The sequence below is a fragment of the Ceratotherium simum genome, chromosome 40, assembly GCF_057802395.1.
Source record: "Ceratotherium simum simum isolate JZ-2026a chromosome 40, ASM5780239v1, whole genome shotgun sequence".
Classification (NCBI taxonomy): Eukaryota; Metazoa; Chordata; class Mammalia; order Perissodactyla; family Rhinocerotidae; genus Ceratotherium; species Ceratotherium simum.
Window position 1 is genome coordinate 3,910,836 of NC_141939.1, and position 27,135 is coordinate 3,937,970.

Below are 27,135 nucleotides of genomic sequence, written 5' to 3' on the forward strand. Positions count from 1 at the left end.
TTTTTTTTTCTTTTTTTGCTGAGGAAGACTAGCCCTGGGCTAACGTCTGTCCCAATCTTCCTCCACTTTTATGTGGGTTGCCGCCACAGCATGGCTGAAGAGTGGCGTAGGTCTGCAGCAGGGGTTCCAAACCCGTGAACCTGGGCCACTGAAGCCGAGCGCGCCGAACTTAACCACTACACCACGGGGCCGGCACCTAGTTTAATTTTTTAGACGCTTTCCACTTTATTCGTTAGAAATCAGAGTTCTCAAATTTTATGAAGAGTATTTTCATTTTGAAAAGAATTTCCAGACTCCTGTCCTACCATGCTGGGTACGGAGACTGGTTACTTTGTAATTAAACATTTTTAGAAAATGCTACCTCAAGATGTCCCCAAGAACACCACCCCATCCCATTGTTTAACCCGTGTCACGGTAGTGGTTTCCTGAAGTTTTCAGGAAAGTATATTTATGCTTCTGATACTCACAGAAAGAGCCCCAACAACTGGCAATTGGATGACGGGACTAGGGGGATGGGGAGGTTTAACCACATAAAATTTACAAGGATGGGTAAAAAGAAAGCCTATGATCCAGGTTCCACAATAAGTCAACTGCCCTGGGAAGGAATCTAGCATGACAGCATTTACGAGGAACTAATATGAGCTTGAAGCCACGCCCCTAGAGGAGTCTTTGGAGAGGTCAAAATTAGGTCTGCGTCCTGGCTCCGTCACTTCCTGTGACCTTGAGCAAGAAAATTACTTAACCTCTGAGGCCACTTCCACCTATAAAACAGCGATAGCTACATACTCACAGGGCTGTTGTAGGATTAGGTGAGATCCTGCATGAAAGCACGAAGCAGCGCCCAGCCCAGCAAGCACTCAGTAACGGTGGCCATACTGATTCCAAGCCCAACACAAGCCAACAGTGTGACAAGAGTGGTGACAAATTAACGACACCTTAGCTTGTATTAGTAGCATGCAGACCAAAGGAGATTGCTGCCTATCTTGTATCCTTTTGATTGCTTTCACGTTCAACATTTTCACCCCTGGCAATTCTGATGTAACTGTTCTGCGGTAGGGCCCAAGTGCGGCAGTTCTCAAAGCTCCCAGGTGCAGGTGAGTTTGAGAATCAGCGCACTACACTCCCCGATCTGAGGCACCCATGGAGCTACATTACAAACGAAGAGCCGGCTACTGTTGACTCGGCTACTTAGCTGCTATCGACTCAAGACACAAATGCAACACACACTTAATTGGATCCTGGATCTGGGGGGCAACTGGGGAAATTTTAATATGGACTGAATTACTAAATTAGATTAAATATATAACATTATTTATCTGTGTACTAATGGTAGTGTAGTTACACAGAACATCCTTAGTATAAAAGACCGTATCAAGTGTTTAGGGGTAAAACATCATATTTGCGACTTACTTTCAAATGGTCATGAAAAAGTGTATTATTCCACTCGGGTTGCCATAACAAAATACCATAGACTGGGTGGCTTAAACAACAGAATGTCTCAGTTCTGGAGGCTACAAGTCCAAGATGAAGATGCCAGCCAATTCTGTTCCTGGTGAGAGCTCTCTCCTGGCTTGCCTACGGCTGCCTTCAGTGTCCTCACGTGGGGGAGAGGGAAAACAAGCCAGCCTCTGGTGTCTTGTCCTATAAGGATACTAACCCCATCATGGGGCGCCACTCTCATCTAAACCTAATCACCTCCCAAAGGCCCCACCTCCAAATACCATCACATGGGGGTTAGGGCTTCAGCATCCTAATTTTAGGGGAACACAGTTCAGTCCATAGCAAAGTGTATATACAGAGAAAAAGATAAAGAACACACTACAGCAAGTTGTTAACAACCAGCAAATGTAGGGGAAGGGTATACAAGGTTTTATTATCACTCTTTCAACTTTTCAATATATCTGAAAATTCTCAAAATAAAAAGCTAGAGGATTTTCGAAGCTGCTAGTAACACAGTGCCTAGGAAAAGCTTAGGGTCACGAGTTCTGTCTTCAAGAACGTGAAGTGCTACCCCATGGAAGTGTTTTTCCCTGTGTCGCTCCAAGGATAGGGCTTGACCAAAGGTAGACGTTGCCATGAGGCACATTTAGTCTCGACGTAAAGAACTTCCTGAAAGTCAGAGCTGTCCAATGACAGAAATGCTGCTCTCAGTAAGAAGTCGGTTGCTTCTCAGCGGAAGTGTTCACGCAGAGCCTGGAGAACCACGTCAGGGATGCTGTGCAGGGGCTTCTGCAGCAGGGCGGAGGCCAGGACGACCAACTCTCCCGCTTTGAGATGATACAGATATATGTGCACCCGTAAGCACACAACCTCTAACAAGCAGTCTACAAGTAGAGATGTCTTCCCAGTGATTAGCTCAGAGCAATTCGGAAGAGTGGTGACAGTTTGGGTGTGTTATTTGTGTTCACCTGTTCCCACAGGCAAAATCATACAGAAACTCAAAATTCACATTACGCTCCAAGTGTCCCTAACATGTCAATCACCTTGAGACAAATTTGCATTCTAGCAGAACTGCCTCTAAGTGTGACCCTACTTCCAACCATGCCAAGTGGGTTGAGCTCACAGCCCTAGCTCTCCAACCAGGGTGCTGAACTGCCCCTCCACAACTCTCGACCCGGGCTTGCTCCAGCTCCCTCCTCTCCTCACTGCCTCCCAAGTTTTACTATCAGCTTTTACTAAAGCTCTAACACTGTTTCCTCCAAGTTGATCCTTCTATAAAAGCCAAGGACATGAGTTAGTAGATCAAGTCAAGGTAGTGGAATAGGCGGTTTGCTTTCATTGCCAAACTGGTCGCCTGGAAAGTGCTCCAAGCTTCCACGAGGTGGTTAGCGGTGTGTCAGCACTACTAAGAAAGCCCAAGCCCTCCTACTGCCACGTGCCAGCTCCATGGGTAGAAAACACTCTTCTTTACAACGTTATGATCAGGAAGAAATGATAAGCCCAATATGCAAGATTTCCCCACCATCTGTCCAAAGACAAACACTCTCTTGTACCAATCTTTATGTATTTATTCACACATTTGATAAAAATGTCACAGTTGGGAGTGAAATCATTACAATGACATAAGTAACTACACAGACCAACCCCAAGTGCAGAGTCAAATTGCCAAAAATGAGACCGTGAGCAACACACAGCTCCTTAACACCTGTGTACTCACCCACACTCTTGCCCACACCCATCCACATCCCAACAATCACAGGCCCTGAGATCAGACACAACCCAGGGACTCTTCCCTGGCTTCTGTCAGGTCCTGGGGATGAGAAGGGAGAAATGAGCAATGGAAAGAAGCTGGGCCTGTGCAGTGCAACTCTGCTCTGCCAACGACTCAGAGAAGACAAGACACGCAACACGGGGACAGTTACTTCCTTGGCACAAAATTTAACAGGCAACGAAAAGGCCAGGTGCTTAAGTGAGTCTCAGATTTAGATCCCTTTTTCAACAACACAAAAAAGTAGCAGGCAGGAAAAAAAGGAAAAACCCAGCCATTTAAATTCTAGGAAAAAAGGGAAGGGAGGAGAATTTAAAACTTGATCCCTATTCTCCCGTCAGATGGCAGCATGACCATAAGCAAAATCGGCTAGGCCAAACTGATACCATCTGATGGTGACTTTATCCAAACAGTGTGGCTGCTTTTATTTTAGCTCTGAAGAGAGAAGGAAAAACTTTTCAGAGGAACAAGAGGGAGACATAAACCAATCTCCATTATATTAGTACTTGGGGCAAGATTACATCTATTCGGTCACACAGCTTGTCTACACCTCTGAGCGGTCCGAAGGAGTGGCCCACCCACATTCCTCTGCCTTTAGCCTTCCAAGATGGACAAGCCCTCAGCATCCAGTCAAACCTGAAGTGTGGAGAATAATGCCTGAATCAAAATGGTGCTTTTCTACACAGTGGGACTATGGAGAAATCCTATTCAACTCCCCTAATTCCTACTTTTTGACACAAAGGTTAAAAAAAAAAAACCCTAAAGTGTGATGTTTTGAGCATTTCCACTGACCCTATCAAAACACCAATGATACAGGAAGCTACTGTCTAAAAGGATTCGTTTCCCAGCGTTCTTGGTAAATGTGCTAAGGAAGGAGGCGATGATCCAAATTAATATAGTACATGAATGCAGAAGAACTGGCCAATTCAAAGGAAACTGCTTTGGGGAGAGTGAGTCAATGGGGTGGTATCTGGGAGGCAAAGAGAGAAATTTCTTGGTACAAACTTTATGTCCTAAAGATAGAAGGTGAGGACAAGGCACTTACACTGCCAAGCAACAGTTCACATCCCTCTAACACTAGGACTGTTACCAAGAACACTCCCAATGACCCTCATTGAAGACTCAACCAGCCCACTGCACTTTCCAGCCGGACCTTCAGAACTGAAGGGAATCCAAAGGGCTGCAGAACCGATGGTGGGAACTGGAATGCTGGCAGAGGAAACGACTCAGAGGAAGCAAAAAGAAGTCATCTCCTTCTGGCCTGAGGTGAGACGTATGTTCCAGATTAACTCAGTCAAATACTGAATTTCAAAATGCTTGGCCTGAGAATATGACAACGCCCCCATGGATGCCTCTTTCTTCTCTCTGTTTTGATAAAGAGCGATAAGGGCTCTGAATGAATTCGGACACCAGTTACTGAATTATCTTGCACTGGTGGTTACAGCAGACGCCTTCTAATACATGTTCCCGTTCTGTAGCAGAGTGATAAGGGACCAAGACAGGGCTAGAAGCAAGTTGTCCCTTCTATCCCAAAGCCCTTCAAGCGTACTCGATCCGGGCAGGGCCACAACTACTCTCGTTCTTCCGCTCAGAAGATGGGGTGGTGGCCTTGGCTTCACTACTCATTTCCAGAGGCTTAGACGACATATAGTCCTTTACTTTGATCTCCATGTTCTTGGCTTTTAGAGTGGCCATGTGCAGCTTCTCCAGGAAATCTGGCATGCCTGTTGGGAGAGAGGGAAATCTGGGTAGGCTGACATACAAACTAGCAGGAGGCTCAAAATCAGAAGGCCCTATTTCTTTCATGGCAGGGATCCAATTCCTCCTTATAGAGATCAGAGCCTGACTAACAACCTGTGAGTGACAGTTGCCTCCCAAAATGTATAGGGCATGTAAACAACCCATGACCTGAGATTCTCTGAAAAGTGGTACTGATCAGGCTACATCAAGTCCCACAAGGCTCTCTTAGGTGATTAAAATATCACTTATCAGCATAGCCTAAATATCTGCCAATTTTATTTAGACAAATGTCAAACAGAAACACCTAATGCCCTCTCCATTCTCCCCCTGAGGTGTAAGAAGCTGCCTATGGAGAATTAGAAGAAAGTAAATCACACGAGGATGATTTTTAAGGCAAGAAACTGGAAGGGAAAGGCGTAGTTACAGCGTATTGTATAGCCTTTGTTAAGACAGGTGGTGGCCCCTTTCTCCAGGCAACTGTCCTAGAACCACATTTTCTGGCCTCCAACACTATCTAAGAAGAAATTTTTTTTAATGCATTAATGTACACAGTCCATATTTAAGGCATTAAGCAAATGTCCTTCTTAAAACTCCTTTTTGGGCACAAGTTCCTTTCTGGGACTCCATAATTCTCATCCCTCCAAACCCCAGCCAGAGGCTTCGATATCTTCTCAGAGTATTCAAGAAAGAACTTGGAAGGATGTTTAATTTCCTCAATAGGGCTCCAGTGAGACAAGTACTAATCTTCTTGCTGCCATTAAGAAGCTAGAGAAAAACAAAATGTTCAACTCAGGTTTCAGGCCCTATACACAAGTGCCCACTCACCACTGGAAACCATCCAACTAACGCAGTAACGAGGAAACACAGTCTGGGGATTGTCACTGTATGTCAACAAGTAGTCAAAGCCATTCTGGAAAAGAAAAACAGCAAAGATGAAGGGACTTGAATTACCCACCACAGCCTCTATATCCAGTACCCCAGAATAACCATGATCTGATTCTGGGGCAGAGAGCGCCATTTTTTTACCCTGAGCAGAAAAGAGCTAACATTGAAGACCTGAGAGGCTGCTATGTGCAGAAAAGCCTGCTTGCAAGGTCAGCCCTTGGCTGGTGTCTGGGAACTCGGCTCCCGGAGTATCCCAGTCAACAGTTAACCACTAAGGGTGGCTCCCTGTGTCCCTCTGTTTGTGCAAACAGTGTGTTTTATGCTGAACACCTGCTTTCCTTCTGAGGATGTGGAATTTTGGTATGTGCGAGGCAGAGGGTGCCTATGTGACCAGCCCCCAGTAAAAATCTTCGTGCTCCCCTGGGCAGAAACATCACACACGTTATTGCATTTTTTTTGCTGGGAGAAGAATGAGCTCTGTGCGACCCCTCACGGGAGGGAGAAAGGATGAGGAAGCCTGCACATGGATTCCTCCAGACTCCACCTTTGTCTTTTCCCTTATGATCCAGCTGTGTATCCTTACTACATCACTGTAGAAAATCTTAGCCATGAGTACAACTAAATGCTGAGTCCTGTGACTCCTTCTAGTGAATGTTCTGATGTGGGGTGGTCTTGAGGACCCCAACACACACGCTCAATGTCTAAAGATCTTAATCTTTACCAAAATGATATTAACTCTACCACTACTAATAATAACAGCAAACATTTATACAGCACTTAACTATGTGCCAGGAACTGCTTCAACTCCTCACAATAATCCTATAATGTAGGTACTATTATCCCCCATTTTACAGATGAGCAAACCGAGCACAGGGATTGAGTAACTTTGCCCAAGGTCACCCACATCTCAGCTAGAGCCAAGATGAACCCAGAATTCTGAGTGAAGGGCCCATGCACCCACTCTTTCTGGCTCAGCCCTCTCATTGCCTGATACGGTGAAGGACAGGGGATTAGGAGATTTACAGGTGTCCTGATCCTAGGAGAGGCCTGAACCAATTATGCTCCAGGATAAATAGGTGCCAGACAGAGATATAGACTGAATATCACAGAAGTAAAGAGGAAGGAGAGGTAAAGCCTTTCTAATAGGAGTAGTAACAATACCCACCACAAAGGTTGGTTATATGATTGAATGAGTTAATACATGTAAAAGACTATTCTTCCCATAAGACATTTAGACTGGGAAGTCGAGACCTGGGTTCTCATCCACTACTGCTTATATGAAAAAAAAGAAAGTCCAGACTGAAAACAATGGTTACCTAAAGGAAGAAGGAACTGGATAGAAGATAAAGGGATATAAGCTAAATTACTCCAAATATTTATTTTTCAGATTTGACTTTGGAAACATAAAGTTTTTCATAATTTAATAAAACAAAATTAAATATAAAAGCAGTATCTAAAAATCAAAAGTTGGGCCGGCTCCGTGGCTTAGCGGTTAAGTGCGCGCTCTGATGCTGGCGGCCCGGTTTCGGATCCCGGGAGCGCCCCGAGGCACCACTTCTCCGTCCAACGCGAGGCCGAGTCCCACGTACAGCAACTAGAAGGATGTGAACCTATGACATACAACTATCTACTGGGGCTTTGGGGGGAAAAAACTGAATAAATAAAAATCTTTAAAAAAAAATAAATAAATAAATAAATAAGTAAAAATCAAAAGTAAAGTGGAAAATAAGGAACCTAACTGAGCTTAGCTGGTACGAAAAACCACAAACAGAGGACTTATTTCAAGTGACTTTAAAACTCAATATTTTGTACACAGTGCACATATCCTAAGGACAAAAAGTCATACCAATTTTTAGTCATCACTTATTGGTGATCCTGTTGGTATTATTCTGAGGCTGGTGTGTGTGTATTTCGCAAAAGCAAATGAACAGTTATGTTGGGGGATGTGAGAAGTGAGTTCTTCAGCACAGAAAAGGATGACAGATATAAGACACAGAACATAACTAAAAACTCTACAACCCCGAATTTGAATTAAAAGTATTAATATGCACCTAGGATTTATCTTTAAAATAAACAAACAAAACTTATTACTTAGTTCTATATTGTGAAAGGGCCTAAAAGCAACAAGCAAGCCAGTAGCTATTAAGTACTCCTAGAAGCCAAACTGTGGCATTTACACGACATTTCCTTAAAAGGAACCACACCTCCCTGAAGAAAGGAGAAGTTCCAGGTTTAGAACAAAAACCATACAAGATGAACGTGGAACATCCTGTAACACCAGAAAACAAGAGAGCTCCTGAGGTCAAGTCAAAAGGACTCAAGCCAGTAAGATGAGGCTCCTAATGGCCAAAAATGGGACAACCTGAGAATCAATAAGAATAACTGTAATGGAGTAAAGCTAACCAAACGTTTAAATCTTTGAGTTTCTAATGGTAGTCCCTTAAAAAATAAAAATAAAAACAAAACCTTTACCTTTGGAGGATCCCTAGTTGAAAGAACCAATTCATTATTTTGAAAACTAGGAAATAAAGGAAATGAATCAAGCATTTCTCTTATTTCCCTTTCAAACGTAAACTACAGGAAACCAAATAGTTGATGAGGAAAATTTTCCCTAAAGTATTTCAACTAACAAATGGAAATAAATGAAGGAATTACAAAATCAGCATTTTGTAACCCATAATGAAATAATGGATCTGAGCAATAATCATCAATCACTTCTCAATTCACAAAGGAACAATCACACATTACTTGCCTTCTAATCAAGTCATCTTGCCCAAAACAAACAACCTGAATCTGTTCAAGCCTCTAGATCTAACTACCAATATGCAGGAAATACAGGGCACAGAGGAACATGTTAAATGACACTGTGGACACACTATGGGGATACAATCAGCAAGATCCAGGATAAAGAGCCTTGTTTCTTCAACAAATATGACTCTAGGAAAAAATAAAAAGAGGGGGAACTTATTGATTTCAACAGAACTCAAGAGACAGTAGGAATAAATTTCAATGTCTAAATCTTATTTGGATCCTGATTCAAATAAACCAACTACAAAAAAAAATTCATGGACAATCAGGAAAATCTGAACAGTGACCAGATATTTGATATTAGGGATTATTATAATATTGAGGTTATATTTTCAAAAATGTCCTTTCCTCTTGAGATAAATACTAAAATATCTATAGAAGAATTCTTCTACTGGTTCTTCTATAGCAAAGCTAAAATCAGCTTCAAAATAATCAGGGGAGTGAGAAAGGCTACAGAGAAAACAAGTTCAGCCATGAGCTGGGGATGGATACACAGCGTTCATTATACTATTCTCTACTTCTTTATCTCTTATATACATTTCAAATTCTCCATAATAAGAAGTAAAACAGGGCCAGCCCCGTGGCTTAGCGGTTAAGTGCGCGCGCTCCGCTGCTGGCAGCCCAGGTTCGGATCCCGGATGCGCACTGACGCACCGCTTCTCCGGCCATGCTGAGGCCGCGTCCCATATACAGTAACTAGAAGGATGTGCAGCTATGACATACAACTATCTACTGGGGCTTTGGGGGAAAATAAATAAATAAATAAAATTAAAAAAAAAAAAAGAAAGAAAGAAAGAAGTAAAACAAACAAAAACCATACCGTGACTCAAAGATCTACTTTCCACCTGGCAAACCCAAACTCAGCTGCCTGGTTTTCAAGTACCCTCTGTACATGGTCGATGTAATTTACACTCATCCCTAACCTCTACCTTCCTTTCCAGGCAGTGAGTCTCTGAACACATCCGTGACTCACTCCCATTTCCATCTTTGTCTTTGGCTGAAAAGTCTTCTACCTCCAGTCCCCTTCCTGTTTTCCTCTATCCACAGTCTGCCTTTTTACAAGAACCAACTCAAGTCTTACCTTTCTCCTAAGAGCTTGCCGCAAATATACTAAAAGAACTAGATAGATAATTTGTATCAGTCCCCTACCCAACCCAGCTGAAAGGAATTATTTATTGGGTGCCTACTAAACCCAACACACTCTGCTAGGTGCTAAACTAAGCCTTGGCTGTTTCATGGTCACGGTTTTTAAAGGCAGCAATGCTGAAACTCAAGTCACCTTTTTTTCAAATAGGAAATACACAGACAAGGTTTAAATTTCAACAGCAACCTAAAAGAAAAGAGTGAGGCATTAAGTCTGCCTCCCACACTTGTGTCCCCAGCCTCGCCCAGGCTCCCTCCCCTCCCTAAGGGTAACTAACCATCAACAGCGGCTTTACTTCTTCCTTCCTATATTCTACAGCAAGGACTTTTAAACATTTTTAATTACACGTTTAGTTTGTAAATAACCCTTTTTACATTGCAACCCAGTTCTTTCTCTCTCTCTCACACACACACATTCATACATACTTACGTAAACTAAATAAAAGTCTCATGAAATACACTTATATTCAGACAGTTTCTATTCTGTTCTATTTACTCTTTTTCTTTTTTTTAAGTTGGTCATAATGCACTAAATAAATTTTGTCTTCCACTAATTGGTAGTAACCCATGGTTTGAAATATACTGCTCTAGGGGCCGGCCTGGCAGCGTAGTGGTTACGTTAGCATGCTCCGCCTCAGCGGCCTGGGGTTCACCGGTTTGGATCCTGGGTGCGGAACTACGCACTGCTCATCAAGCCATGCTGAGGCAGCGTCCCACAGAGAGCAACTAGGATATACAACTATGACATACAACTATCTACTGGAGCTTTAGGGAGAAACAGGAAAAAAGGAGGAAGATTGGCAACAGATGTTAGCTCGGGGCCAATCTTCCTCAAAAAAAAAAAAAAAGAAGAAAAATACTGCTCTAAAAATAGCACAGAAGTAAACACACAAATCATCTAGTAAAAAAGAGTCAACCACCACACTGACTGAGGTGAACCACCACTTTTCTGTCATAGTTAGTCTTGCTTCAGGTGGTATGATGACAACGACAAAACCACACTAAAGAACACAGTTCATACAGCTCTAAAACAAACAAAAGTGATGCGGAGAAACAAAGCCATCATAAAGTGAAATAGAGCTAAAAACAGCAATCACTGGAATCACTATGTACACTCGAAGAAAATATTCCTCCCCAAGAAAGGTCATAGAATTTTAAAGAAGGCAGAGAGCATTAGTCAAAGCCTCTCATTTTGTAGACAAGGAAACAAAAGTCCAGAAAGGTTTTAAGTGTTCTGTCCACTGTGGTGAAATTTTGATGGAAAAGGTACTTGCTCTAGTTCCTAAAGAATGCCACTAACGACAGGCTGATGCGTCAGGGGCTACCACCTTCTCACAACTTGTCTCTCAGATAAACGGAAACCGAAAGGTCATCACTACTTTGTCTTGGAGGATCTTCCAGGTACATCACCCTAGAGCAGGCGGTCCCAAAGTATGGTTCCCAGCAGCATCAGCCTCACCTGGGAACTTCTTAAAAATGCAAATTCTTGGGCCATACCTCACCACTATATTTTAACAGGCTCCAGCGGCTTCTGATGCACACCAAGTTTGAGAACCACTGCCCTACAGCAACCCACGCCTTCCCCAGTTCAGATAAAAGGCATTCCTTGAGAAAATTCCAAAGCCACTATACATCACCTCTTGGATGATGTAAAACTCACCTCATCAAATGATTTGTGGGGCCGGATAACCATTTGGGATTCATATGATCTGACCCTTACAAATTCCGGGGACTCTGGCACACTAGGGTGCTCCACAGCACTGGTAAGGAGAAAAGTTAAAGAAACTCTTAGTAATGTCTATGTATAAAACAGCACAGGAGCTAAACTGAAGAGGAAAATCTAAAAAGCTGGCTCTAATTTTTTAAATAAAACAGAGGAGTCACTAAGATGAATGAATACAAAGTTCTAAAAACAAAGTGAGTTCCCTTGGTGATTCTTGATATCACTTTGTGATGAAGAGAGCACTTTTTTTTTTTTTTTAAATTATCAACATTAATGAACTGAAAAAACAGCTTAATGAAAAGTTTATATCCATTCACTCTTCCTAGATAGTCATCAGTCACAGCCCAGCCATGTTCTAGCTGGCATGGATTGGGCCCTGGCCTCATGCATAAGGGCACTGAGAACATGCAAACTCCCACCACAGACAAAAATGAATGAAGGACACAGCTAAAGGAACTCAGCAGGGGCCACAGGTAACCATACGTACCGTGATACCAACACCATCACATTGTTTTCCTGATCCACACTATACCGCCGAACATAAACATAATCCCGTGAGTACATTGGATACTAAAGAAAAGAAGGGGCAGGATTAGTGTTCTGCCTCACATGGACGTGACAAAAGTAAAACCAGAAGTAAAAATACTCACAGGAAAATGGGTTACCCAGTGAAGAACCTCAGAACCACTAACCACATCCCTCTCAATCACTTCCAGCTTGATTACCAGGGCATCCCACTTTTTTCTATACTCTGTATCCAGCTGCAGAAAGAGAAAAGACCATGAAGACCCAGGAGATGCAAAACAAAGCTGCAGAGGCCTCTCCAGATGCTTGGGCCTCCGACCTGAGGACTTTATTCTTCAATAATTTTATTTATTTATTTATTTTTTCCCCCAAAGCCCCAGTAGATAGTTGTCTGTCATAGCTGCACATCCTTCTAGTTGCTGTACGTGGGACGCGGCCTCAGCATGGCCGGAGAAGCGGTGCGTCGGTGCGCGCCCGGGATCCGAACCCGGGCCACCAGCAGCGGAGCTCGTGCACTTAACCGCTAAGCCACGGGGCCAGCCCCCGAGGACTTTATTCTGAAACAGTGATCTGACCTAAAAGACAGTGTCAGGGGCCGGCCTAGTGGCATAGTGGTTAAGGTCACGTGCTCTGCTTTGGTGGTCCGGGGTTCTCTGGTTTGTATCTGGGGGCACAGACCTACACACCGCTTATCAAGCCATGCTGTGGCTGTGTCCCACATACAAAATAAGAGGAAGACTGGCACAGATGTTAGCCCAGGGCCAATCTTCCTCAAGCAAAAAGAGAAAGATTGGCAACAGATGTTAGCTCAGGGCCAATCTTCCTCACCAAAAACAAAAGTGCCAAAGTATGAAAGACATGGCTGTTTACTACAGATGAGTCTTTTAAAATCCCTTCTTTAGGCCAATACCATTACCTTGAAAGTGAATCTTAACAAGAAAAAGACAAACCAAAGAAAAGTGTGAGAAAAAATACCATAACAGACATGTCTGGGGAAAATATAATAGATAGTAATATAAATGTGTAACAGTGAAACAATTCTAAAAAGATGTTTTTTTGGTTCTTTTTTGCTGAGGAAGATTCGCCCTGAGCTAACATCTGTCGCCAATCTTCCTCTTTTTGTATGTGAGTCCCCACCACAGCATGGCCACTGACAGATGAGTGGTGTAGGTCCCCGCCCAGGAAGTGAATCTGGGCTGCTGAAGCAGAGCGCGCTGAACTTAACACTAGGCCACCAGGGCTGGCCCTCTAGATAACACTAGGCCACCAGGGCTGGCCCTCTAGATAAAGTTTTAAACAGACAAAAAGTCCAAAAGTATGAGCAGACACCTTACACAAAGAAATGCAAGTAGCATATTTTAACTTCTAGCATCACAGGTAACTAAGGAATTTCAGAGTAAGACACATATTATACACACCCAAATCAACAAAAATTCAATATAAATTGACAAAATTCAGTGCTTAGGAGAAAGTGTGCACTTGCATATTACTAGTGGTAGTGTTATAATCATCAAACTCGTTACTAAAAGTCCAGCAAAACAAATGAAAAATCCAGGAAGGAAAAAAATTTTTTGTATACCTCTGGGTGATCCCACCTCCCCTTTTCATACATTTCCCCCAAAGGAGGAAGGCAGTCTTTGGACAGCCACTCTTCATGTTTATTAAATAAATACCTTCACTATGGAAATGTTTCAGATTACTAAATCCTAATTGGATCTGTACTGAAGGGGAAAATGCTATAAAGCATTTTAGGGTCAACAGATAAAACTGGAATACAAACAGAACATGATATAAGCGCTGCAGCAATGTTAAATTTACTGACTTTGATAATGGTACCATGGTTAGTTAAGAGAATATGTCTAGTTTTAGGAAATATACACTGAAGGGTTTTGAAATAAAGCGCCATGTATATAATTTACCCTCAAATTGTTTAGGATAAAAAAACTATAAAGCCTTATAAAATATACTAAAGCACTCAAATCCATTCCTCCATTTGATCTTCCCAACAGCCTGTGATAGGGTAGAAATGGTTTCACCCCCACTGGACAAACAAAGAAATTACAAGTTAAATATTTACCCAGATCTATTCAAGGTGAGATGAGGGCTACAGAGACAGATGGATGTATTGAAGCCAGTGTCTTCTGAGTCAGAGAAATTATTCATGTGGATGGTGGTAAGTGGATTTCTAGGCTTAGAGACTACAAATTTGGGAAGAAAAATTTACTCACCTGAACGTTGAAGAACTGCCGGGGTGTCACATCTGTGTAGGTTCCGAAAACTAGAATGACAAGAAAGAATAAGGGATGTTTGCCACACTCTCATCATTCCCCTTAATCCTATCTCTTAACTGCATTTCAGTTATAAAGTCCTGATAGACCTTAAAGGCAGACTCAGAAACTGGAAGTCATATTGGGGCAGCATAGTAAGACAAAGACAACCTATAGCAAAGTACAGCAAAGAAGACACTGAGACTCTTGTCACCTGGGAGAGGACAAACAACAAATAGTAAACCCGTGGCAAATTTTCTGAGAAACAACCAGAATAGAACACTTCAGACAGTATGAGGAACAGCTTGGGCAACCATGGGACACACTAACAAGGCAGCCAAGCCAGGCTCACCTCTGTACTGATAAAGGTGGGTGCCTGTAATAGGACGCCGCCACAGTTTGAAGTGTTTCTTATCCATCACCATTTCCCAAGGTTGCTCTTTGCCCCCTGAATCTTCACTCCCTTCTGTTTGGGATTTCGGTTCTGGAGGGTGGCGTTCAACTCCAGAGCTCTGAAACATACTTGACATTTCCTCCAACCGTTTCATCTCATCAATGGATCTGGAAAGGAGAAAAACAAGCACGGCACAGGTGGTTGGAGCTAGCCCTGTGACGTGAAACGTCCACACAAAGACATTTATATAAGAATGGTGTGGGTTTAAAACAGCACAGAGTGTAATGAACAAAAACATGAGTTCCCGAGTCTGAATCCCAGTCCAATGTTCATTAACTAGAGTACCAAATTACTTAATCAGTGCCTATTTCTTAGTCTGTGAAATGGAAATAATAATAGTACCTACCTCAAAAGTTTATTGTAAAAATTAAATAAATTTGTATGTAAAGTGCTTAGTAACTGGCACATAATTAGCCCTCAAATGTTAACTATTCAGCTTTATGACTGTGAAATGTCATTTGATATCTTTTGCCCATTTTGTGTGTGTGTGTGTGAGGGAGATCAGCCTTGGGCTAACATCCGTGCTAATCCTCCTCTTTTTGCTGAGGAAGGCCGGCTCTGAGCTAACATCTATTGCCAATCCTCCCTTTTTTTTTTTTTTTTTTACCCCAAAGCCCCATTGGATAGTTGTATGTCATAGTTGCACATCCTTCTAGTTGCTGTATGTGGGACGCGGCCTCAGCATGGCCGGAGAAGCGGTGCGTTGGTGCGCGCCCAGGATCCGAACCAGAGCCGCCAGCAGCGGAACACGCGCACTTAACCGCTAAGCCACCGGGCCGGCCCCCATTTCCCCATTTTTTATTGGATTGTCTTCCTATTACATTATAAGAGTATTCATGTATTTTTCCTCCTCTCTTTTAAAGAGATATAATTCACATACCATAAGAAGCATCCTTTTACAGTATACAATTCAATGCTGATTAGCATAGTCACAAGGTTGTGTAACCATCACCACTAATTCCAGAACATTTTTACCGTCCTCAAAAGAAACCTATACCCATCAGCTATCACTCCTCATAGCCCCTGACAACCACTAATCTACTTTCTGTCTCTGCAGACCTGCCTATTCTGGAGATTTCATATAAATGGAATCATACAATATATGGTCTTTTCTGTCTGGCTTTTTTCACTTAGCATATTTTCAAGGTTCGTTCACGCTTTATTCCTTTTCTGGCTAAATGATATTCCACTGTATAAATATATCACATTTTGTTTATCCATTCATCAGGTGATGGACATCTAGATTGCTTCTACTTTTTGGCTATTATGAATAATGTTGCTAGGAACATTTGTGTACAAGTTTTTGTGTAGACATACGTTTTCAGTTCTCTTGGGCAGACTCCTTGGAGTGCATTAGCTAGGTCATGGCAACTCTGTTCAACTTCTTGAGGAAGTGCCAAGTTATTTTCCAAAGCAGCTGCACCATTCTGTATTCACACCGACGACGTATGAGGGTTCCAACTGCTTCCCATCCTGGCCAACACTTGCTACTGTCCATCCTTCTGATTCTAGCAGTCCTGGTGGGTGTGAAGCGGTATCTCCTTGTGGTCTTTGATGTTTATTTCCCTAATGACTCATGACGTTGAGCATATTTTCATGTGCTTATTGGCCATTTGTGCGTCTTTTTTGGAGAAACAGCTATTGAAATCTTGGCCTATTTTTAAATTGGGCTGTCTCTTTCTTGTAGAATTGTAAGAGTCTTTATATATTCTGGAGACTAGTCCCTTATCAATTAAAAACTATTTAAACAATTTAAAACTCTTTTCTCACATTACGTGGGTTGTCTCTCCACTATCTATTTTTTTTGTTTTTGTGAGGAAGATTAGGCCTGAGCTAACATCTGATGCCAATCCTCCTCTTTTTGCTGAGGAAGACTAGCCCTGGGCTAACATCCATGCCCATCTTCCTCTACTTTATATGGGACACGCCACAGCATGGCTTGACAAGCAGTGCGTTGGTGCGTGCCCGGGATCCCAACCTGCGAACGCGGGGCTGCTGCAGCAGAGCGTGCACATTTAACCACTACGCCACCGGTCTCGCCCTTCCACTTTCTTGATAGTGACCTTTGATGCACAAAAATTTTTAATTTTGATGAAATCCAATTAATCCATTTTTTCTTTGATTGCATATGTTTTTGGTGTTATATCTAAGAAATCAATGCCTAATCCCAGGTCATAAGGACTTATGCCTATACTTTCTTCTGAGAGTTTTAATTTTAGCTTGCCTTTAAGTCTTTGACCATTTTGAGTTAATTGTTGTGTACGGTGTGAAGTAGGGAGTCTAAACTTATTATTATGCACATGCATCTCCAGTGGTCCCAATGTCATCTCTGTAAGACTATCCTCTCCCCACTGAATTATCTTGGCACCTTTGTTGACAATCGACCATAAATATAAGGGTTTATTTCTAAACTCTCAATTTTATTCCAACAATTTATATATCTATCCTTATGCCAATACATTATCATCTTAATTACTATAGCTTTGCAGTAAATTTTGAAATCAGAAAGGGTGAGTCCTCCAACTTTGTCCTTCTTTTTCAAGATGGTTTCGACTATTCTCGGTCTCTTTCGTTTCCACATAAGTATCAGGATTAGCTTGTCAATTTCCAGAAAATAACGGGCTCTGATTTTGATAGGGATTGTGTATTGCCATCTTAAAGATGTTAAGTCTTCCAATCCATGAACACAGTAAATCTTTCCATTTATGTCTTTTAAAACTTCTTTCAATTATCTTTCATAGTTTTCAGTGTCTTGCACTATTAAATTTATTCCTTAGTATTTTGTTCTTTTTGATGCTACGTAAATGGAACTGTTTTCTTAATTTTATTTTCAGAGTGTTCATTGCTACTGTACAGAGATATGATTTTTGCATCTTGATCTTGTATCCTGCAACCTTGCTGAACTCATTTATTAGTTCTAAGAGGTTCCTGTGAATTCCTTAGAACATTCTATATACAAGATCACGGCAGCTGCAAATAGAGATAGTTTTACTTCTTTTCCAATCTGGATGCCTTTCATTTCTTTGTCTTGCCTAATTTCCCTGGCGAGAACACGCAGCACACTGTTGATTGGAAGTGGTGAGAGCAGACATCTTTGTCGTGTTCCTGATCTTAGGGGAAACGCTTTCAGTCCTTCACCATTAACTATGCTGTTAGCTGTGTTTTTTGTAGGTGCCCTTTATCAGGCTGAGGAAGTTTCCTTCTAGTCCTCGTTTGCTGAATGCTTTTTTATCATGAAAGGAGGCCAGATTTTGTCAAACGCTTTTTCTGCATCTATTGAGATGACCATGTGGTTTTTGACCTTTATTTTATTAATGTGGTGTATTAAATTGATTTTATAGATGAACTAACTTTGTCAGTACTTTGTTCAGGACCGCATAAAGCTTTAAAATAGTCAAAACAATACCATATATCATACCATGTGTCATTATATATCATTTAGGGATGTATACATATGTATCAAGACAGAAATGGGAATGAAATATAACCAATTGAGATAAACTGGGGGACAGAGGTGATTTCAATTAGAAAAGGGTACAAAGGAGGTTTTTAATTGTATTTATTATATTTTATTCCTTAAAAATAATTGCATTTGTAACATTGATGCTATTCTTTAAACCTTCTTATAATTTTTTTAAACATGGCTTGTATTTTCCCCTTCCCCTTCAAATAGCAGACAAGAAAGATTGCTAGCTGTCTATGTCATATACAAGTCACCTGTGATTCAAGACTGAAGAAGACACCAACTACTGATACACTCTGTCTGAAATGCCCTTCCACTCCTCTCCAACCTTCAAAAAACACACAGGGTTCAAGGTTACCTTCTAGGCAGAGTTAACCATGTACATTTACTTTAATTCCTCTACAGAAACATGTCACATTACATTATAACTAATCTATCTTTATATCTGCCTCCCTTACTAAACTGTGAATTCCCTAATGGCCCAGAATCAGTCTTTTTCATATTTGTTTCCAGCTCCTAGCAAGTGCCTGGTAAACATTAGATGCTCAACAAATGTTTATTGAATAAACTGAGTAAATAAATAAATATGGAAGTAGGCCTCAATAGTTCAAATTCTTACTAAAAGATTATATTAATACATTGCTTAATTAAAAGCCAAAAATTCAGGGGCTGGCCCCGTAGTATAGCAGTTAAGTGCGTGCACTCCGCTGCTGGTGGCCCGGGGTTCGGATCCCGGGTGCGCACAGATGCACCACTTGTCAGACCATGCTGTGGCGGCGTCCCATATAAAGGAGAGGAAGATGGGCACGGATGTTAGCCCAGGGCCAGTCTTTCTCAGCAAAAAGAGGAGGACTGGCATGGATGTCAGCTCAGAGCAGATCTTCCTCACAAAAAAAAATAAAAAAAGAATAAAAGCCAAAAATTCAAAGTTATACCAGGAACACAAGATTAAAAGTTTAGAGCAATCCAAAGTGATGATGAGTGTAGAGATCTGTGTTCTCGTCTGGCTCTGCCAGCTAGCTGTGTGATCTTTGCAAGTCATTTTACCTGTAAAGTGAGGACATTATTTCTTGCAGGCTTCAATTAGCTTTAAAATCCCAATTTTCTGAATTTTAAACTTTGGGCTTAGATAAAAATATTTATATAGGGGGACATTTGTTGTTCTGACTGCCTGAAATCTTTTCCTATTTGGGGAGAATCCCAAAATAGGTAGGATGCAGCCCCCCTTGCAATCCCTAGCAGTTAGAGCACAGCTCCTAATTTAAATGAGGTTAGTTAGAGACTTCTGATAGAGGTTCTGAATCTTGAGGAAATAACGCAAGGCATAGGATCTTTTGGAGATTATATTCTCAGTGATCTTGAGGGAGTGGAGAATCCAGCAGGGCAACTGATCTAGGGGAAACAAAACCAGCAACACTGCCCAAAGCAGATTACTCCTGTAGCAGGTCTTGGCTGTTCTCTTGGCCAACCTATACTCTGGCCTTCTTAATGCTCTGAGTGACCTAACACCTTTCTGATTAATTCCTTTTTGGCTTAAGTTAACCAATATCAGTTTCTTTATTTGCAACCAAGAATCCTAGCCAGTACAATTTATACTGCTGTGCTGATGAAAAAGGTTTAACCATTTTTTAAAAGTTTTAATTTGAATTAAAAGTTAGAAAACAGGAGACTGCTAGCCTTGCAAACAGTATAGAAATAGGGAAGGAACTTCAGAATAGGCAATAAGATCTTACAGAGGAGAAAGCAAAAGCAAAACCAGCCAAAGTAATCCTGAGGAAAAAGAACAAAGCTGGAGGCATCACACTCACTGACTTCAAAATATACTACAAAGTTACAGTAATCAAAACAGCATGCTACTGATACAAAAACAGACACACAGATCAATGGAATAGAACTGAAAGCCCAGAAATAAACCCACACATCTATGGACAGCTAATCTTTGATAAAGGAGCCAAGAACATAGAACAGAGAAAGGAAAATCTCTTCAATAAATGGTGTTGGGAAAACTGGACAGCCACGTGCAAAAGAATGAAAGTTGATTATTATCTTACACCATACACAAGAATTAACTCAAAATAGATTAAAGACTTGAAGGTAAGACCTGAAACCATAAAACTCCTAGAAGAAAATATAGGCAGTACACTCTTTGACATCAGTCTTAGCAGCATCTTTTCAAATACCATATCTACTCAGGCAAGGGAAACAAAATAAAAAACAAACAAATGGGACTACATCAGACTAAAAAGCTTCTGCAAAGCAAAAGAAACCATGAACAAAATGAAAAGACAAACCACCAACTGGGAGAAAATATTTGCAAATCATATATCTGACAAGACGTTAATTTCCAAAATATATAAAGAACTCATACAACTCAACAACAAAAAAATGAACAACCCAATCAAAAAATGGACAGAGGATATGAACAGACATTTTTCCAAAGAAGACATACAGATGGCCAACAGGCACACGAAAAGATATTCAACACCACTAAATATTAGGGAAATGCAAATCAAAACTACCATGAGATATCACCTCACACCCGTCAGAATGGCTATAATTAATAAGACAAGAAATAACAAGTGTTGGAGAGGACGTGGAGAAAAGGGAACTCTCATACACTGCTGGTGGGAATGCAAACTTGTGCAGCCATTACGCAAAACAGTATGGAGAATTCTCAAAAAATTAAAAATAGAAATACCATATGACCCAGCTATCCCACTACTGGGTATTTATCCAAAGAACAGGAAATCAGCAATTGAAAAAGATTTATGCACCCCTATGTTCACTGCAGCATTACTCACAATAACCAAGATGTGGAAGCAACCCAAGTGCCCATTAACAGATGAATGGATAAAGAAGATGTGGTATATATATACAAGGGAATACTACTCAGCCATAAACAAGTCGAAATCACACCATTTTCGACAACATAGATGACCTTGAGGGTGTTATGCTAAGCGAAATAAGTCAGACAGACAAAGACAAATACCGTATGATTTCACTCATATGTGGAAGATAAACAAACACACAGAAAAGGAGAACAGATTAGTGGTTACCAGAGGAGAAGGAGTAGGGGAGGGCAAAAGGGGTAAAGGGGCACACATGTATGGCGACGGATAAAAACTAGACTATTGGTGCTGAGGGCCGGTCCCTGGCTTAGCGGTTAAGTGCACGCGCTCCGCTGCTGGCGGCCTGGGTTCAGATCCTGGGCGCGCACCGACACACCGCTTCTCTGGCCATGCTGAGGCCGCGTCCCACATACAGCAACTAGAAGGATGTGCAACTGTGACATACAACTATCTACTGGGGCTTTGGGGAAAAATAAATAAATAAAAATTAGACTATTGGTGCTGAACACAATGCAATCTACACAGAAACTGAAATATAATAAGTAAACCCAAAATTTACACAATGTTATAAGCCAATATGACCTCAATAAAATAATTGAAAAAAAAAAAGTAAAACCAAAACCACAGCTAGACTTGCTCAGAGAACAATTCCGGCATCACAACGCACCAATTACGGCACTTTTCAGGACTAGTAAACATCCTTCAATAAAAATTAAGCACCACTCTTGAATGTCACTTTTTTGTGTGTGTGTGTGTGAGGAAGACTAGCCCTGAGCTAACATCTGTCGCCAATCCTCCTCTTTTTGCTGAGGAAGATTGGCCCTGGGCTAACATCCACACCCATCTTCCTCTACTTTATTTTATTTTTCCCCCAAAGCTCCAGTAGACAGTTGTCTGTCATAGCTGCACATCCTTCTAGTTGCTGTATGTGGGACGCGGCCTCAGCATGGCCGGAGAAGCGGCACGTCGGTGCACACCCGGGATCCGAAGCCAGTAGTGGAGCGTGCGCACTTAACCGCTACGCCACGGGGCCGGCCCAAGATTTCCTCTACTTTATATAGGACACCACCACAGCATGGCTTGACAAGCAGTGCGTCCGTACACGCCTGAGATCCAAACCCCAAACAGCCTCAGCGGAGTGCGCACAGTTAACCACTACACCACCAGGCGGGCCCTTGAATGTCATTCTTATCATATAATGAAGAGGGGCAGGAATGTCTTATTAAAAGTACATCAGAGGCTCATAAAATTACCTAGTAGGCAATATTTTTTATGGCCTTCTAAGACTCAAGGTGGTACAGAGCTCCTGACTCATTGCTTAATCAGCCTCTCCTATATAATTAAAAGTCACTAGGTGGCCTTGTTAAAATTATGAAACTAAGTCCCTAGAAGGGGAGAGAAATGTCTTATGAAGTGATGACATTCATTCTTTGAACAGCACAATATGAATGCTGGAGCAAGACTGCATCATGAAAATGTAATGACTGCTATGTCCCCAGGTTCAAGAATCTCTGAACGGTCTCAACTTCTAAAAGCTGACATGTCAGACATAATCACCACACAGGTACCCAAAGTCACTCACTAGCATATGTGTGGAGGAAGGAAAAACACCTCACCATATATCTCTTTAGATTGCTGTGCCAAATCTTGTTTGGATGGGATGGGTGTCTAAACCTTGTTATCTTGTTATCTAAGTCTTAAACTAGTAATAAGAAGAGAGGAGAGGACAAAGGAGATTATTCCTAAAATAGTAACAGAACCAGCAGATTAGTAAGAGGATCAAGGAAAGACAGTCAATGCATCCCTTTCTCCAAAATTAAAGTTATTTCAATATCTGAGAAAGGCTGGACTGAGGATCTACGGAAGCTGAAGCCATAAAACCATGAGAACAGAATAAGACGTATAACCACGTTTGGCTCATCTATGGGTCCTGCCCTCAGTGTAGAGCCTGATATAAGGCTCCAAAATGATTCAAATGAAGCCATCCCTGTACTTAGTAATTTCAGTAAGACAACTGCCTCATTTCACATAGTCCTCTCCTCAAATTCCAAATTATTGTCAAAGTTAGAGACTTTCAAGTACAACTGTTATGGGACACAGCTAGAAATAAAAGACATCAAACTAGCTCATTGCAATTCTTGGCCAACTGGTTAATGGTAAAATAACGAAGACAATATCAAAAAACTCAAGTCAGCTTTGATGCAGTTCCGATGATCTAAGAAGGGTATATCAGTAAAATACCGTCAAGTGACAGTGGGGAAAAAAAAAAGTTCCTTTATGCCAAAAGGACTTTTTGTTGATCATTTATCTAGTTAATAGCGTAATGAAAGTTACAAGTATTCTGAATGCCCTGGACGACAGAAATGGGAAAATGGCCAATTTTCTTTATGAAACTTGACTGGCACTTTATTTACGCAAATTTCTAGAGCAATGAACTGTGACTTTATAAAAAAGAGGGGAGGTTAATAGAACATTTTCCCCTAGCCTTTAATATTTCTTAACTTCCTTCCTCTTTTTGTTCCTGTAATTTTTTTTTTAATGTTCCAAAGCAATCAAAAATTACTACTATATTTTTCCATAAGATTTGCCCCGGGCTCACAGAATGCCAGCTAGCACCAAGAATAGTGACTGAAAGTCATTTTGTCTGATTGTTTAATTGAAGTCAATTGGTTAAGAATACTAGACCAAGCATTAAAAGACCTGATTTCTACACCTGGTCCCATCAGTGAGTCAAAGTCACTTTGTGCAAAAGTTATTTCTTTTCTCAAATTTTCTTGCTGTGGCTAGATGAATGAGATCCTATTTGTTAAGATGTTCTTAAGCACAAGAGAACATAAAGCAAGGTTATTCTTTTTCATTCTGAATAGAAACTGAAATAACATAAAAAATACATGCCACTTTAAAGCATACATTCAAAGAGATATCCCGCACACCCCATCACTGTTTAACCAAGACAGCAAAATCAGAATTCGCTTGTACCAGCACAAGTTGGTACAGAAATAGCACAGAAGAGCCAAAGGCTGTGATTTAGGGGCCATGGGACAATCATGCTCTTCTTTCATGAACAAGAAATGCACTTGTCCCGAGGCACACTCAACTGTGCTCCACTATGGAAGGCACCCAAAATCATCTCACTGGAATAAACAAACTCTAAGATGTTCTAATAAGCTAGCTATGACACTTCAGCAGTGCCTCCTTTAAAGCAAATACTTAAACACCAAGCAAAAAAACTTAACCTGTACTCAGAATATTTTATTCAATAAAATATATACATGACAAACTAACAGAACAAAGACCTATGGAACCACTGTACAACCAAGATACAGTTGAACAGCACATTATTTGTCTCCCTATCAAGATAACAAATATTTTCTTAAAAATCCTCAAAACGGACAACTTGATGAAATTTCATGCATATGACTGATTTCAAGCATGAACTGGACAATGAAGTGTTAAATGAGGGCCTTCACTGTAACAACCCTGGGGAGGGTCAAAAAAGGCACCTTAGGGTTTCTGACTGGACTTCATCTAAGCTTCTGAAATTCCCAAGCAGATTAACCCAGAGCAACACCTCTCTAGGACTTGGATTAGAACCAAGAGTGTTTCAACTGCCCCCAGGGTTCAGAGACAGCCCAAAGAGAGGGAAACAGAATGGATATTGGGCCAGTTCATCAACTGGTCTGATCTCTTTCTGCCAGCAGTGGGTAGTGACTACTGACTCAAATATTTGCCACGTTCATTTCCTATCTTGTTTTCCCCTCTAGCTCCTGCAAATGGGAGACCTACTAAACACAGGCTCCAGGTCATACTGTCCATAAAAACATATGAAGTAAGCCAGAAAATGTCATCCACCACTTAGGCCTCAACACTATTCAACACTACTCCCACCCCCAAAATGTCTTCCCTCTCTTTTGCACCCAGAAGCCCTTTTCTGGTCTTTCTCCTCTTCCCCAAACAGATCCAGCCGGGAATTTTCCCCTCAAACTTCCCCACTGTGGAAACTGGGTATTTCATCGTCCAAAACAGAGTGAAAATTCAAACAGTTAGTACTTGATAATTTCTCGATTTAAAAGTTTTCCTCCCAAAAATTCTTTTATTTCTCACACCTGAGATTGTTTTACTAGAACAAATGAACAAGTAGCAAAATAATGCTAACAGAAACTAGGCAAACTACGTATTATGCTTTGATATTTTCACGTTTTTGTGAGTAAGGTTGTTTGTGATTAAGATTTTAAATTGCATTTATAAAACAGTCCTCTTTTCTGCTAGGAATAGTTATTTCCAGTTCTTAAGATAAACTTGCATTTACCCACAATTCACAGTGTTGCACAAATAGCTGCCTGGCATCCGGGTGCTACACTGCCAAATAAGTCACAGTGTTAACTTCACTGAAGTATTTCTACTTTTAACCTAACCAAAAATATGGAATAACAGAAGAAATATCTAGAATAAACAGATTTGCATGGGATTTCTCAGGGAGAGGGGACTGTCTTAGGTTCCTGAAATCACAGTTTCAGGAGTTTAGGGGGCAGGGCGTGTTTGTGTGGAGAGCGAGCACAGTTTAAGAATATCTGTTAAAAAGAAAATACAGGGTCAATATAAAGAAGGAGTAAAGCAAGGTTTCCCCATGAGATTACTTGGTAAGGGCTCAGATTTAGAACCACAGATAAACAAATTCAATCAACGGTACTGCACTTTTCACACATAAGTTTTGATGATGACAGCGTGATTTCAGAGCCTAATGAAAAAGTACCCCCAAAGTTCTAATTAAAGTAGCAAAAAACTGACCTAATTCTTACAGGTTAAACTGTCTGGGCTACTGGTTTGAAGGAGAAGGTCATAATCCCTTGCAGCCTCACAATTCTGCCACAGGAGTCACAATGACGAGAGCTCCCCTGGTATTTCTCACCAAGTCCCATTTGGAATGAAGTAATTTTTTAAATTGCATAACTACACCCGTAGGTCACGTTTAAAACCCGTTTTGAATTTGCACCTTTCTGGCTGTGGTACAGATTACCTGAATAATGGCCTACGTGCCTTCAACATCTTATTCATTTTTCACAATGTTATTTCTGTAGTGTCATGCTCCCCATTCAAAGTCTCCCTCTTACACTAACCTACACTTCCAGTTATGTCTAACCCGACAAATCAAAATAACACATAGAGGCAATAAAAAACCTGGTCTGCTGAACAGGATCAACTAGCGCATCGCCACTTCCAGGCCCACCGGGTAAGCGGGAGACCCCGCCGCAAAGGCAGGCCCCAGGGTCCAACATCCCAGCCTCCCCAGCCGATCGGCCCCCACCCCGGGGAACAGGAAGGCGCTCGCCCCACGCCCACCTCTGCAACTCCTCCTCCTGGATCCTCTCCTCGTCCCACACGAAGACGCCGGCGAGCGCCGCCATCAAGGCAGAAGCATGGCCCGGGCGGCCGCGCAGCCGGCGCCAGAGGCGGCCGAGGAGGACGCGGCGGGAGCTCTCCGAGTAGAGGCGGCCGTAGAGCTGCGCGATCTGCTGCGCGCGCCGCACGCGCAGGCCCGTCACGAAGCGGCACTGATTGGCCAGCAGGGCGAGCAGGCCCCCGCCCCGCGCCCCCGCGCCCGCCAGCCAGGCGGCCAGGGCGGCCGGCGGCCTCCGCGGGAACATGCCGGCCGCGCGCCCCGCCCCGCCCCCGCGTGGCCCCCTGCGCCCGCCGCGCGCCCCAGGCGAGCGAGGCCTCCCTCACGCCACCAAAGGAACGAGCCCGGGAGGGCGCGGGCGGCCTCTGGGTCCGCCTAATGGGCCGGCCCCGAACTCGTCTCACTGTCCAACAGGCCCTTCATCTCTCTTTGCAGCAACCGCCGAGGAAGCGTCCCCTTTGCGCAGAGAGTCGGTCGTGACACCAGCCGCGGGCGCTGCAGGAGGCGCTCCTGGGCTCGGGCCGCGGGCGGGCGGCCCTGTCGGCCCCCTGCCTCCTCGGCGTCCTCACGCCAGCGCCAGGGGCCGTGGTGCAGCGCGCGGGAATCAGCGAGGCGGGCGGCTCAGTGCGAGCAGCAGGCGAGGTCCCAGCGTTCGGCGTCCGCCACATGCAC

At 42.3% G+C, this 27,135-nt stretch overlaps 1 protein-coding gene across 1 annotated transcript; it reads right to left on the bottom strand.

Moving 5' to 3' along the window:
* Positions 1-2,987: 2,987 nt before the first annotated feature.
* STARD7 (StAR related lipid transfer domain containing 7) lies at positions 2,988-27,135 on the bottom strand. The gene is made up of 8 exons (XM_004435813.3): positions 26,406-27,135; positions 14,652-14,860; positions 14,261-14,310; positions 12,158-12,268; positions 11,995-12,077; positions 11,445-11,544; positions 5,774-5,858; positions 2,988-4,932 (listed from the first exon to the last, which is right to left on the bottom strand). Exons 1-8 carry the CDS (start codon positions 26,708-26,710, stop codon positions 4,748-4,750), a joined length of 1,128 nt encoding a protein of 375 aa, XP_004435870.2. The 5' UTR covers positions 26,711-27,135; the 3' UTR covers positions 2,988-4,747.

Bases quoted from the DNA above. Each gene is read 5' to 3' on its own strand.
- STARD7 (XM_004435813.3), bottom strand. From the start codon at position 26,710: ATGTTCCCGCGGAGGCCGCCGGCCGCCCTGGCCGCCTGGCTGGCGGGC. The intron at 14,861-26,405 runs GTGGGCGTGGGG...TCTCCTTTCCAG, and splicing joins CAGGAGGAGGAGTTGCAGAG to ATCCATTGATGAGATGAAAC. The intron at 12,269-14,260 runs GTGAGTAAATTT...CTCTTTCTGCAG, and splicing joins GGCAGTTCTTCAACGTTCAG to CTGGATACAGAGTATAGAAA.